This window comes from Carassius carassius, chromosome 48, assembly GCF_963082965.1.
Source record: "Carassius carassius chromosome 48, fCarCar2.1, whole genome shotgun sequence".
NCBI lineage: Eukaryota > Metazoa > Chordata > Actinopteri > Cypriniformes > Cyprinidae > Carassius > Carassius carassius.
The window spans coordinates 18256-28771 of record NC_081802.1 but is presented as its reverse complement, the minus strand read 5'-3'; the positions used below and the strand labels follow the sequence as shown (position 1 = coordinate 28771).

Here is a 10516-nt window from a genome sequence, read left to right as displayed (position 1 = left end):
TGCAGTAATTAAAGACATTTTCATTAAGAAATACATTTGTGACATGCTCTATCAATGACTTGGGCATTATGAATGCCAGCACAAGTGTTTGTTTTTTTCTCCACTTCTTCAATTATGCAATTTTAGGACAAAATTCTAATTATAAATGGGAATCTTTTTTTTTTTTGCATACAAGAACTATTAAAACATCACTGAAGATTAAATGCATGCTATTTTAAGTTGAACATAAACCACAGGTAACACTAACCACACACACCACACAAGTAAGAACTTCTGAATTTAAATACAAACATGAAACGGGAAAATTATAAACAGTATCAACAGGGTGATTATCCAGCTGTTGATTCCCTGGAACATTGTATCTCTGAGATAAAAATATAGATGTCTCAAAATTGTCTTTGTCTTAACATTGATAAGACGGAGGTGATGCTTATTGGTTTAATCCACAAACTTCATAAAGCTGAACCTTTAAAACTAAATGAAAATGGTTCAGTCTTGGAGTTTCAAACAAAATTAAAGATCCTGGGCATGATATTTGACACCCATTAACATTTGACCTCCATGCTCAGAACACTGTTAAAATGTCATTTTTTTCATCTCAGAAATATTGCACGAATTCGCCCCATGCTGTCCTTTACTGTGGCTGATAAACTGATCAACACATTTGTCATTTGTCAAAAACTACCCTAAATAAACTGCAGTATGTCCACCGAAAGATTTATCCTATTTTTTAACAATATACTTGAAAACTCACTTTTTTAGACTTGCTTATCTGTGATTTGAAAGATGCTGGGGCGTGGGTATTGGTTTTCTGTACATAGTTTTTGATGTGTTTTTATTGTTACTTTTCTACCTATAGTTATTATTTATATAAAGCAATTTTTTTGTGAAGGAAATATGAGAGGTATTTTGCATTTGCTAAAGTGATTTTTATGTGTGTTGCTGCTTTGTTGCTATTGTGTAACAATGTTGAAAACATGGCTTATGAATATGAATATTTCTGTCAATATATTAAAATATTGCTAAGAGGGCTCTATGGCTATAATCATTGTGAGATTTGTAACTTTATCATACACAGTAGCTTTTCTTGATGGGAGTGGAGGGGGATTAATGAAAAGCCTATCACAATGTGAAACGTGACTTTGACACAATGTGATGTGCATTAGGTAGTTTAAATAATGATACTATCCTATTTTAGCCATATAATTTTACATTTCATTTGCACTCACTTTTTATTTTTATTTTTCAGTGAAAGTGAGAAGATTGGACTTTATGTCTCTGTTGTATTATGTAAAACAGCTGAAGTTATAATGACTATTTTGTTATTTTCACTGAATTTTAAATTGAGGTTAATTTAAATCTGTTCACTGGGTAGAAACATTTGTCCAAAGCAACTTACTTTTCATTCAAGGTATTTATAATATTTTTTTAGTTCATGCATGTCCTGAGAACCTGTAATATTGTCTTCCAAGTAGATATCCAGCAATTAACCACAGTTTAAAACATCATGGTTATTTAATCATAAAGGCTCCTCCCATACATTTATTTGAATGAGTCAATTATAACATTTACTTGAATAAATTTTTGAATTTGATTTGATTCAATTTATATCGATCAATCAATCGAGAGAGGTGACAGTTGCATGTGTGATTTACTTGCGTCTGTGTGTCTCTCTATATAAACAATGAAGCTGTGAGTTTAGTTTCTTGATTTACAGTGATTTACCCCCTCATTACTGAGAAATATAATTTAGCGATCCGGTAAGGTACAGGCAGTTATTCTCTTTTTAAAATGTGCATTCCAGACCACAATGTCGGCCTCTGTTTTTTTTGTGAAAACTGCCCACTGCCAGTTTACCCAATTTTATCTCGGCACCCCGGGTTACCATTTGACGGAAAACACAGTGCATTTAATTTAATTCATCATCAAGTGCGCTCATTCCTGTTTGTGTCGTCAATCTGGCAACCTGTATGTGCATAAATTCTGAGGATATAGCACCTTTAATAAAAGTTGTGGGGTTTCTGTACTCCTGAATGTTTCTGTTTATGTGCAGCGTGATCTCTGATCTCACAAACCAAAATAATAGACACGATTTTCTCAGGCCACATGCAAAATTAGATGAAAGAGATTAAAGAGAGTATAAAAAAGAATACATAGGGATGGATGAGAGTTGATGACAATAACAGTTCAGTTAATTCCCCTCATTAGTAACAGTTTCCCCTGGGGGATTAATAAAGCTAACATTAGTCTTATATTAATAATAATAATAGAAAGGATGCACAATCTGAAAACATGCAATTTTGTAATCTATTTCAATTTGCTGTTTTCAAAAGGGAAATAATGACATGGATATTTACAGAGCAGAGGTCACCTTTTTATTTCAAAGGAAGAGATGGATTTTTGTTTGACTATTATTTTGTGATGTATTATTTGGTTACTGTGTTATTTCTGTTTCAAAAGGTAGCAATAAATAACACTTTGAAATCTAAAGAGTATTTATGTGATTTTATACATTAGTAGTGTTGTGAAATTAATGAATGCATAATATTCATGATAACTGTGAAAACATGATTTTTCCTCAGTCTATAATTGTACCAACAAAATCTATAATCATTGCATCCCTACTTCAAAGATCTACCAGTTTTGCTAAAATGACATAAACCAAGAGTGCCTTGAGAGACTGTATTTAATGCATATGTAAGACACAGCACAAGTAAGTCATATTATATGCTTGCTTGTAGATGTGGTGTGATGCCTCATCTTCATTCTTCATCCTTGCTCTTCAGTAACCAAAAAAGACATTTAAATTTAGAAAATTAAAAGTAATGTGATGTTTTTAATCCAAAACTTAAATATATTAATCATAATTAACATTACCCCCCCACCAAGCTTGTTGACCTGGGACTCAGAGATATCAGCGCGCTCCTGAGCCTCCTCCAGCTCATGCTGCACCTTCCTGTACCTGGACAGGTGAGTGTTGGCCTGCTCCTCCTGTTAGGATAACACCAGATATCCAACCCCTTTCAGAGCATTGCACTTATGACACTGAATGTATTGTTTAGAAAATATAAAAACCTCACACTTAAGACATTTGACATTAGACTTACAGCTTCTTCAGCCTGGCGCTTGTAGGCCTTCACTTTCAGCTGCAGCTTGTCTACCAGATCCTGCAGTCGGATCACGTTCTTCTTGTCTTCCTCAGTCTTAAAAAAAAAAGTATTGTTGATGGTCTTAGTTTACCTATGTAAATTAAAATGAAATGTAAGTTTCTAAATCCTGTGTAGTTTTACCTGGTAGGTGAGCTCCTTAACTCTCCTTTCATATTTGCGAACTCCTTTCACAGCATCTGCACCACGTCTCTGTTCAGCTTCAACTTCAGACTCCAACTCGCGCACCTTCAGTAGAGAGTTATTGTTGTCACCTGTCAAATCTATGCCATAGTAAGTTCACCTAAGACTGTGTTTAGCTTGCAATTTACCCTGGACTCCAGTTTCTGGAGCTGTTTCTTTCCACCCTTCATGGCCAGACTCTCAGCTTCATCCAGACGGTGCTGCAGGTCTTTGACAGTCACCTCCAGGTTCTTCTTCATCCTCTCCAAGTGAGCACTGGTGTCTTGCTCCTTCTTCAGCTCTTCAGCCATCATGGCAGCCTGAAATATAAGCCAATTCAAATGAACTATTCAATATAGACAGAAATGCCTTCCATGAAGGTTCCCTTTGTTGCCAAATGCAGATAAACAAAGTCAAATAACTGTTTAATTTAGAATAGAGCAACAGAATGTAAGCGCTCACATCAGTGATGGCCTTCTTGGCCTTCTCCTCTGCATTTCTAGCCTCCTGGACTGCATCATCCACCTCACCTTGAACCTGGACCAGATCAGCCTCAAGCTTCTTCTTGGTGTTAATAAGACTTGTATTCTGTGGGATTTAAGCAGGTAGTTTATGTAGTCTACATTTAACTAAACTCTGCTATCATGTTAACTTAATTTGCTTCGAGTATAGTTTTTCTGTACTTGTGAGTGCAGCAGTCCCACACGCTCGCTGGCATCCACCAGCTCCTGCTCTGCCACTTTGCGGCCTCTCTCTGTTTGCTCCAGGCCAGCTCTCAGCTCCTCAATCTCTGCTTGCATCAGGTTATTCCTGCGCTCCACCATGGCCACCTGCTCCTTCATGTCCTCCTGTCCTCTGACAGCTTCATCAAGGTGCAGTTGGGCATCCTGTGGCAATGTTCTTTCATTTGTTAGTTGCATGTCATGCTCAGTTAATTCATGTATCATATTATCATACATTTAATATGCTTTTCAATTCCTCATTCTATAGAAAGATACCTTGAGTTGTCCTTGGACGTTCCTGAGCTGTTTCTGGGCCTCAGCAGCCTGGCGGTTGGCATGACTCAGCTGGATCTCCATCTCATTCAGATCACCCTCCATCTTCTTTTTGACTCTCAGGGCATCATTTCTGCTCCGAACCTCAGAGTCCAGAGTGCTCTGCATGGAGTCGATCACTCTTTGGCTGTTCCTCTTGATCTGTTCCATCTCCTCGTCCTTCTCAGCCAGCTTCCTGTCAATCTCACTCTTCACCTGGTTCAGCTCCAGCTGCACACGAAGAATCTTCGACTCTTCATGCTCCAGGGTGCCCTTCAAGACAAAAATGATTATCATAAATAACAGCATATATAGGAAGTTGAAAAGAAAATAATGAATAAAAAATATGTTTTTTGTTCGGTTAAATCAATCCATATTCAGTGTTTTAATATCAATAAAATAAATGGCATCATAATGTTTGTACTGAACTAAAAGCATGTCACCTCAGCTTCTTCAAGTGCAGTCTGGATCTCTGATTTCTCCGATTCCACTGTTTTCTTGGCTTTCTCTAACTCATGAATACTCTTTCCAGTCTCTCCAAGCTGCTCAGTTAGGTCAGAAATCTCCTCTAAAGGATTTTAAAAAGCAGAATGTAAAACTTTGTTTTAATGGATCTCTGTACTTATATCCTTAGTGAAGGAATAAAAGTGTAATTTACGTTGCAGATTCTTGTTCTCCCGCTTCAGGGTCTCAAGGTGGTCAAGAGCTTCCTCATAGGAGTTCTTCATTTTGAACAGCTCAGTGCTGAGAGAACGAGCTTCTTTCTGAGCACCTTCTAGTTCAGCCTGGCTTTCCTCATACTTCTGTTTCCACTCTGCTAGGACCTGAAGAAAAAAGTTGTCATTGTTAATTAGCAAAGTCCATGGCTCAAGTTTTAGATTGAAAGATTATCCATATCCTTTTCACCTTGTCAAAGTTTCTCTGCTTCTTGTCAAGGTTGGCAGCCAATGAATTCGCCCTCTCCACATCAATCATGAGGTCCTCTACTTCACCCTGCAGTCTCTGTTTGGTCATTTCCAGTGAAGCACACTTGGAGTTCACCGCTTCAATGGATTCTTCAGCATCCTGCAGACGCTGGGCAAGCTTTTTCCTGAAGAGAGTGGTATGAAATGATGAAATCTTACCAACATTTGAGATATTAAATGTAGTGTGCTGGAGACATTGTTCTTTGCTGTAATTACTTGGATTCCTCAAGCTCCTCAGTTCGCTGGATTGCATCAGTCTCATATTTGGTTCTCCATTGAGCCACTTCACTGTTGGCTTTAGACATTCCACGCTGGAGTTCAGCTTTGGCCTCCTGCTCCTCCTCATACTGCTCTCTGAGCAAGTCACAGTCATGACGGGCAGACTGAACCGCATGGGCCAGAGTATCCTTGGCCTGTAAAGCAGCATATTTTGAGGTTTTAAACCGTTGACCATCTATAGCATGGCTTGGTTTATAAAATGTGTAACTCTACCTTGACTTCTTCCTCAATATGCCTTTTGAGTTCCTCAATTTGCTGTGTATAAGCCTGTTTTCCTCTAGTTAGCTGTGAAACAATAGCTTCTTTCTCTTCCAGTTGACGGCTAAATTCACCTTAGAAACAGGTTATATATATTAAAATGAAATATAATAACAGAATCTTTTTATGCATTTTTTTACTTTTTTACACGTAAAACTCAATATGTACTACCATCTTCAGTCTGAAGTCTTGCACGTTGTGCTTTCATGTCATTCAGCTGACGAACATTTTCATCACTCTTGGTCTTGATTTCACTCAGCTGGTCTTCTAGGGTATGGCACATCTTCTCTAAATTAGCCTTAAAATGTACAGGATTATATGCAGATTTTTGTAAAGATGCTTTTATATTTAATGATTCTCTAATGAAATTACCTTTGCTTTAGCCACAGCCTCCATGTTGCTTGTCAAGTCATCAATCTCCATCTTGTATTCACTCTTCTCCTTCTCCAGCTTCTGCTTGACCCGCTGGAGGTTGTCGATCTGTTCTCCGAGTTCAGCCACACTGTCTGCCTGCTTCTTTCGGAGAGCTGCAGCTGTAGCTTCATGCTGCAAGGTGGACTCCTCCAGATCACGACGCAACTTCTGGAATTCAGCTTCACGCTTCTTGTTCATCTCAATCTGGGCAGCAGTAGCACCACCAGCTTCCTCAAGCCTCTCGCTGATCTCTTCAAGTTCCCTGGAGAGATCAGCTCTCTGCTTCTCCACTTTAGCACGAGCAGCTCGCTCTGCCTCTATTTCCTCTTCCAGCTCCTCGATACGGGCCTAAACAAAGAAAGACAAGGAATTCTTTAGTGATCTTTGTAATGTTGGTTTTCACAGCTATGCAACTATGCAACTTCCAGCTATGCAGCTCCAGTTAAGACTGCAAAGCCCTGCAGAGAGTTGTGCGCTTAGCTGAGCGCATTTCAGGGTCTGCTCTCCCCTCTCTGTAGGACATATACCTCAAACGCTGCAGAAGCAGAGCTGCTAAAATCATCAAAGACTCCGCCCACCCCAGTAACCATCTTTTCACTTTGCTGCCATCTGGTAAGCGCTTCCGTAACCTGATGGCAAAAACCGAGAGACTCAGGAGGAGTTACTTCCTCCAGGCCATCAGGCTCCTAAGCTCAAAACCAGCCTCTTAACATCCTCATGCCTCCACTTAATGTACACTTTATCAGTAAGATATTCATCATTCACTACCTCACATAGACACACTGACAGTGTCACCCTGTTTGGACATTTGCTTCTTGTACATCTACTGCACGCGTGACCACCTCCAAAAGCTCCTCATACTGGGGCGACAGGGGTGGCGAATCCCCAGCAACAGTCTCCACATCGACCTCCTCGGAGGACGAGAGGTGAAGAGCTGATCCCTCACCCTGGGGGGAAGAAACCGACGAGCGTGCTTCCGAACCCAGGGTTTGGGCGCCGGATCTGGCAGATGAGGAAGGAGATAAGGACTGGCACGTCTCCATTCCTTCTGACAGATCCACCTGCGAACCCCACGAGTGCAGCAGCCGCTCTGCCTCGGCAGAAGCGGGGCCAGCACCGCGAGGAACGCTGGTGAAGGCTCCCTCCTCGAAGAGAGCCCTCCGGGATCCGGGATCGATCCCAGGCAAGCCACGCACAGCCTGTGTGTATCCCCGCTCGTAATGTAGCGAGGGCAGGGAGGAACACACAATCTGTAACGTGGCTTGGAATCGCCCTTCAAATGTTTGGTCTTTTGCTTCTGCTTAGGCATATTGAGCTGTTTTAGCGATCTTTTTAAGCTAAGGGACAGACAACAATAAATAGGACCAACAGGACAGACTTTTGACATGCACACACAGAGCGCTTGCTGACAGATTCGAAGCTGAAGCCAGCTGCACGGCACGTGCTTTTATAGCTTCCTGGTCGCTACGTCACCCCGCCCGTGACGTCACGCCTTTCCGATGGACTGATTGCACACGATATTCAGAGTCTGTCTCGTCAGGGACGTTCCCCAAAAGCGTTTCGACGCAGCTCGAGTTCCTGAAAAGGAACAGTCTTTAGGAGCACAGCTTCAGAAGAAAATCAAAGAACTTCAGGTAACACTAACCCCAATCTGTCTGATGTGAAATGGTGATTCAAGATTCAAGATTTTTATTCGTCACATACAAAATTATATATAGCATATATAACCAGCAGTGAAATGTGAGTCAGGTCCGCTCCATGGACAGTGCAATTATTAAAGAAAACAACACAGATGAAAATATACATAAATAAAGCTATGTAAGAATGAAATAAAAGTAAACAATAAAAATATAAGAATAAAATATAAAAAATATGTATATTGTAGGATTAATTAAATATAGAATGCAAAATAATGTGCATGAAAGTAAACTGTAGTCTTAAATAGAGTTAGGGTTAGGGTTAGGGTTAGTTAGGGTTAGGGTTAGGGTTAGGGTTAGGGTTAGGTTAGGTTAGGGTTAGAGTTAGGTTAGAGTTAGGGTTAGGATTAGAAAAAATCCAAGAGCTGAAGCACAGTCCAGCTCTGGTAATGCGCAGTCCTTCAATACTCCTTCTGGCCGCTCTCCCGACTCAGCCGAGGCCTGCCCCCACGGCCTAGGCCCATCGCTGCACCACCCATATATTTGGTCTTTTTATCGTTGAACCACAGATAGTGAGATTTTTAAACGTATGAACGAGTATTGTTTTTTTAATAATAATAAGTGTTATTTATTAAGGTTTTTATAGTTATTATTAATACTTATGGGTAATACTTCTCCATGTAATTTATTAGGGGTAGAATGGGTAGGGTTAGGATGGGTGGGGTAAAATGATGTGTCTTGGGGTGGAAAGGGTAGGGTTAGGGACGGTGGGGTTATTCTCCATGTAATTTATTAGGGGTAGAATGGGTAGGGTTAGGATGGGTGGGGTAAAATTATATGTCGGGGGGTGGAAAGGGTAGGGTTAGGGATGGTGGGGTTGTGTCCATAAGTGGGGGAATGGGTAGGTTTTAGGTATGGTAGGGGTCAGTCAGTCCAGAGTCCCTCATGTGGGTCTGTGACGGGTAAGGTTAGGGGATGTTTTGTTGTTCCCCTCAGTGAATATAATGTTGCTATACCAATAATAATCTATATGTATATAAATAGATAATCTCACTATCTCAAAAGACAAGAATCCAAGTCTCCTCAGTGGCTCTCCCCCATTTCTTAGGCCTCATTCAGTCCTCTTGGATACAGAGTGTTGAGTCTGTTTATCCAAAGTCTTTCTGCTCTTAGTCTGTCCCTTAGACTCCACAAAGGGTTAGTTTGTAATATAGTAGCTCTAAGAGAGGGGAGGCCATGTAATAGGAAATGTTGGATCAAAAACCTGCGCTTGTGGATTTTATGGATGATGTTGTGAGTGTGCTGGTATATTCTTGTTCTCACCTCATTTTTAGTCTGTCCGACATACTGTTTGTTGCACTTTGTGCAGAAAATCAAGTAGACACAATTAGTGGTGTCTGGAGAGAGAGTTCTGTCCACTTGATAAATTTGCTTCGTGGTTACATTTTTTATCCATTTCAGAGCCAGATAGTACTTGCACGGTCTTTGTTTCCCGGTTGTTCTTTTACTTTTAACTTTACTGTGTACTAGAATATCTAATAGGTTTTTGTTCCTTCTGTAGGCCGCGATTGGTTTATGTCTCTGTAAAATCTCTGTGTCTTCTAAAAATTTGGAGAAATTTTGTTTAGCAGTCAAATTGAGTTGTTTGCTCTGAAATGAATAAAAAGCCACCAAGGGAAGTATTTTAGTTTCACCCGTTTGAGTTGGCGCTTTGGGGTCACTTATGGATTTAAGGAAGTTTCTGAGGACGGATCTTAAAAAACTTCTACCGTATCCTCTATCTTTCAATGCACCGAAGAGTGTTTTTGTGGCTTTTACGAACTCCTCTTCCTCCGAGCAAATTCGATGGAATCTTAAAAGCTGGGATTTCAGTATCCCTTTAAAAGTATGCCCGGGATGAAAACTGTTTTTGTGTAGAAGACAGTGAGTGTCGGTCTCCTTAAAGTAAACACGGTAGTCCAGTTTGTTTTTCTCCTCAAATTTAGTGCCTTTATAAGTGATCACATCCAAAAAGTTAACTTCTTTACTGTCCAATTCATACTTCACTGTAATTGATTTCTGATGTGTGTTCAGATGCTCAATAAATTTAATAAACTCTTCTCTCGAATGCTCCCAGACACCCCAAATGTCATCCAAAAATCGGTAATAGGCAAACGGTTTCAAAATGGCCGTCGCCAGCGCGGTCTGTTCCCAGTGCGCCATGAAAATGTTGGCGTACGAGGGTGCGAATTTCTTACCCATGGCAGTACCCTTGGTTTGGAGGAAGAATTTCGAATCAAACTCAAAGTCATTTTTGGTCAAATTAATCTCCAGTAGTTTCAAGATATACTCATCGGGTCTACTGCCATGGGGAAATTTATTCATGCACCCTCGTACGGCCGACAATCCTGCCTCCGTCTCGATGTTCGTGTAGAGACTGTCGACATCGATTGTGAAGAGCAGGGCGTCGGTGGGAATCCTCAGGTCTTTAGTCTTCTCAATGAAGTCATACGTGTCTCTCAAATAGCTTGGATGCTTTTGTGAAATAGGGTTCAAGTGGTACTCGATGAATTCTGCGGTGTTGTACGTTTCGCTATTGCAATCCGATACAATGGGCCTGC

The 10516-nt window shown here is 40.5% G+C and overlaps 1 protein-coding gene across 1 annotated transcript; it reads right to left on the bottom strand.

The window, feature by feature from the left end:
• Positions 1-2352: 2352 nt before the first annotated feature.
• Positions 2353-6636, bottom strand: LOC132131984 (myosin heavy chain, fast skeletal muscle-like). The gene is made up of 14 exons (XM_059544185.1): positions 6238-6636; positions 6037-6163; positions 5821-5939; positions 5545-5741; positions 5270-5453; positions 5022-5187; positions 4807-4931; positions 4328-4636; positions 4013-4216; positions 3792-3917; positions 3479-3649; positions 3291-3395; positions 3108-3203; positions 2353-2991 (listed from the first exon to the last, which is right to left on the bottom strand). The coding sequence occupies exons 1-14, from the start codon at positions 6475-6477 to the stop codon at positions 2809-2811; spliced, it is 2352 nt and encodes a 783-aa protein (XP_059400168.1). The 5' UTR covers positions 6478-6636; the 3' UTR covers positions 2353-2808.
• Positions 6637-10516: the final 3880 nt, after the last annotated feature.

Coding starts and splice junctions, on each gene's coding strand:
- LOC132131984 (XM_059544185.1), bottom strand. CDS start 6,477: ATGAACAAGAAGCGTGAAGCTGAATTCCAGAAGTTGCGTCGTGATCTG. Junction 6,164..6,237: donor AGGCTGTGGCTAAAGCAAAG/GTAATTTCATTA, acceptor GTACATTTTAAG/GCTAATTTAGAGAAGATGTG. Junction 4,637..4,806: donor CTGCACTTGAAGAAGCTGAG/GTGACATGCTTT, acceptor TTTGTCTTGAAG/GGCACCCTGGAGCATGAAGA.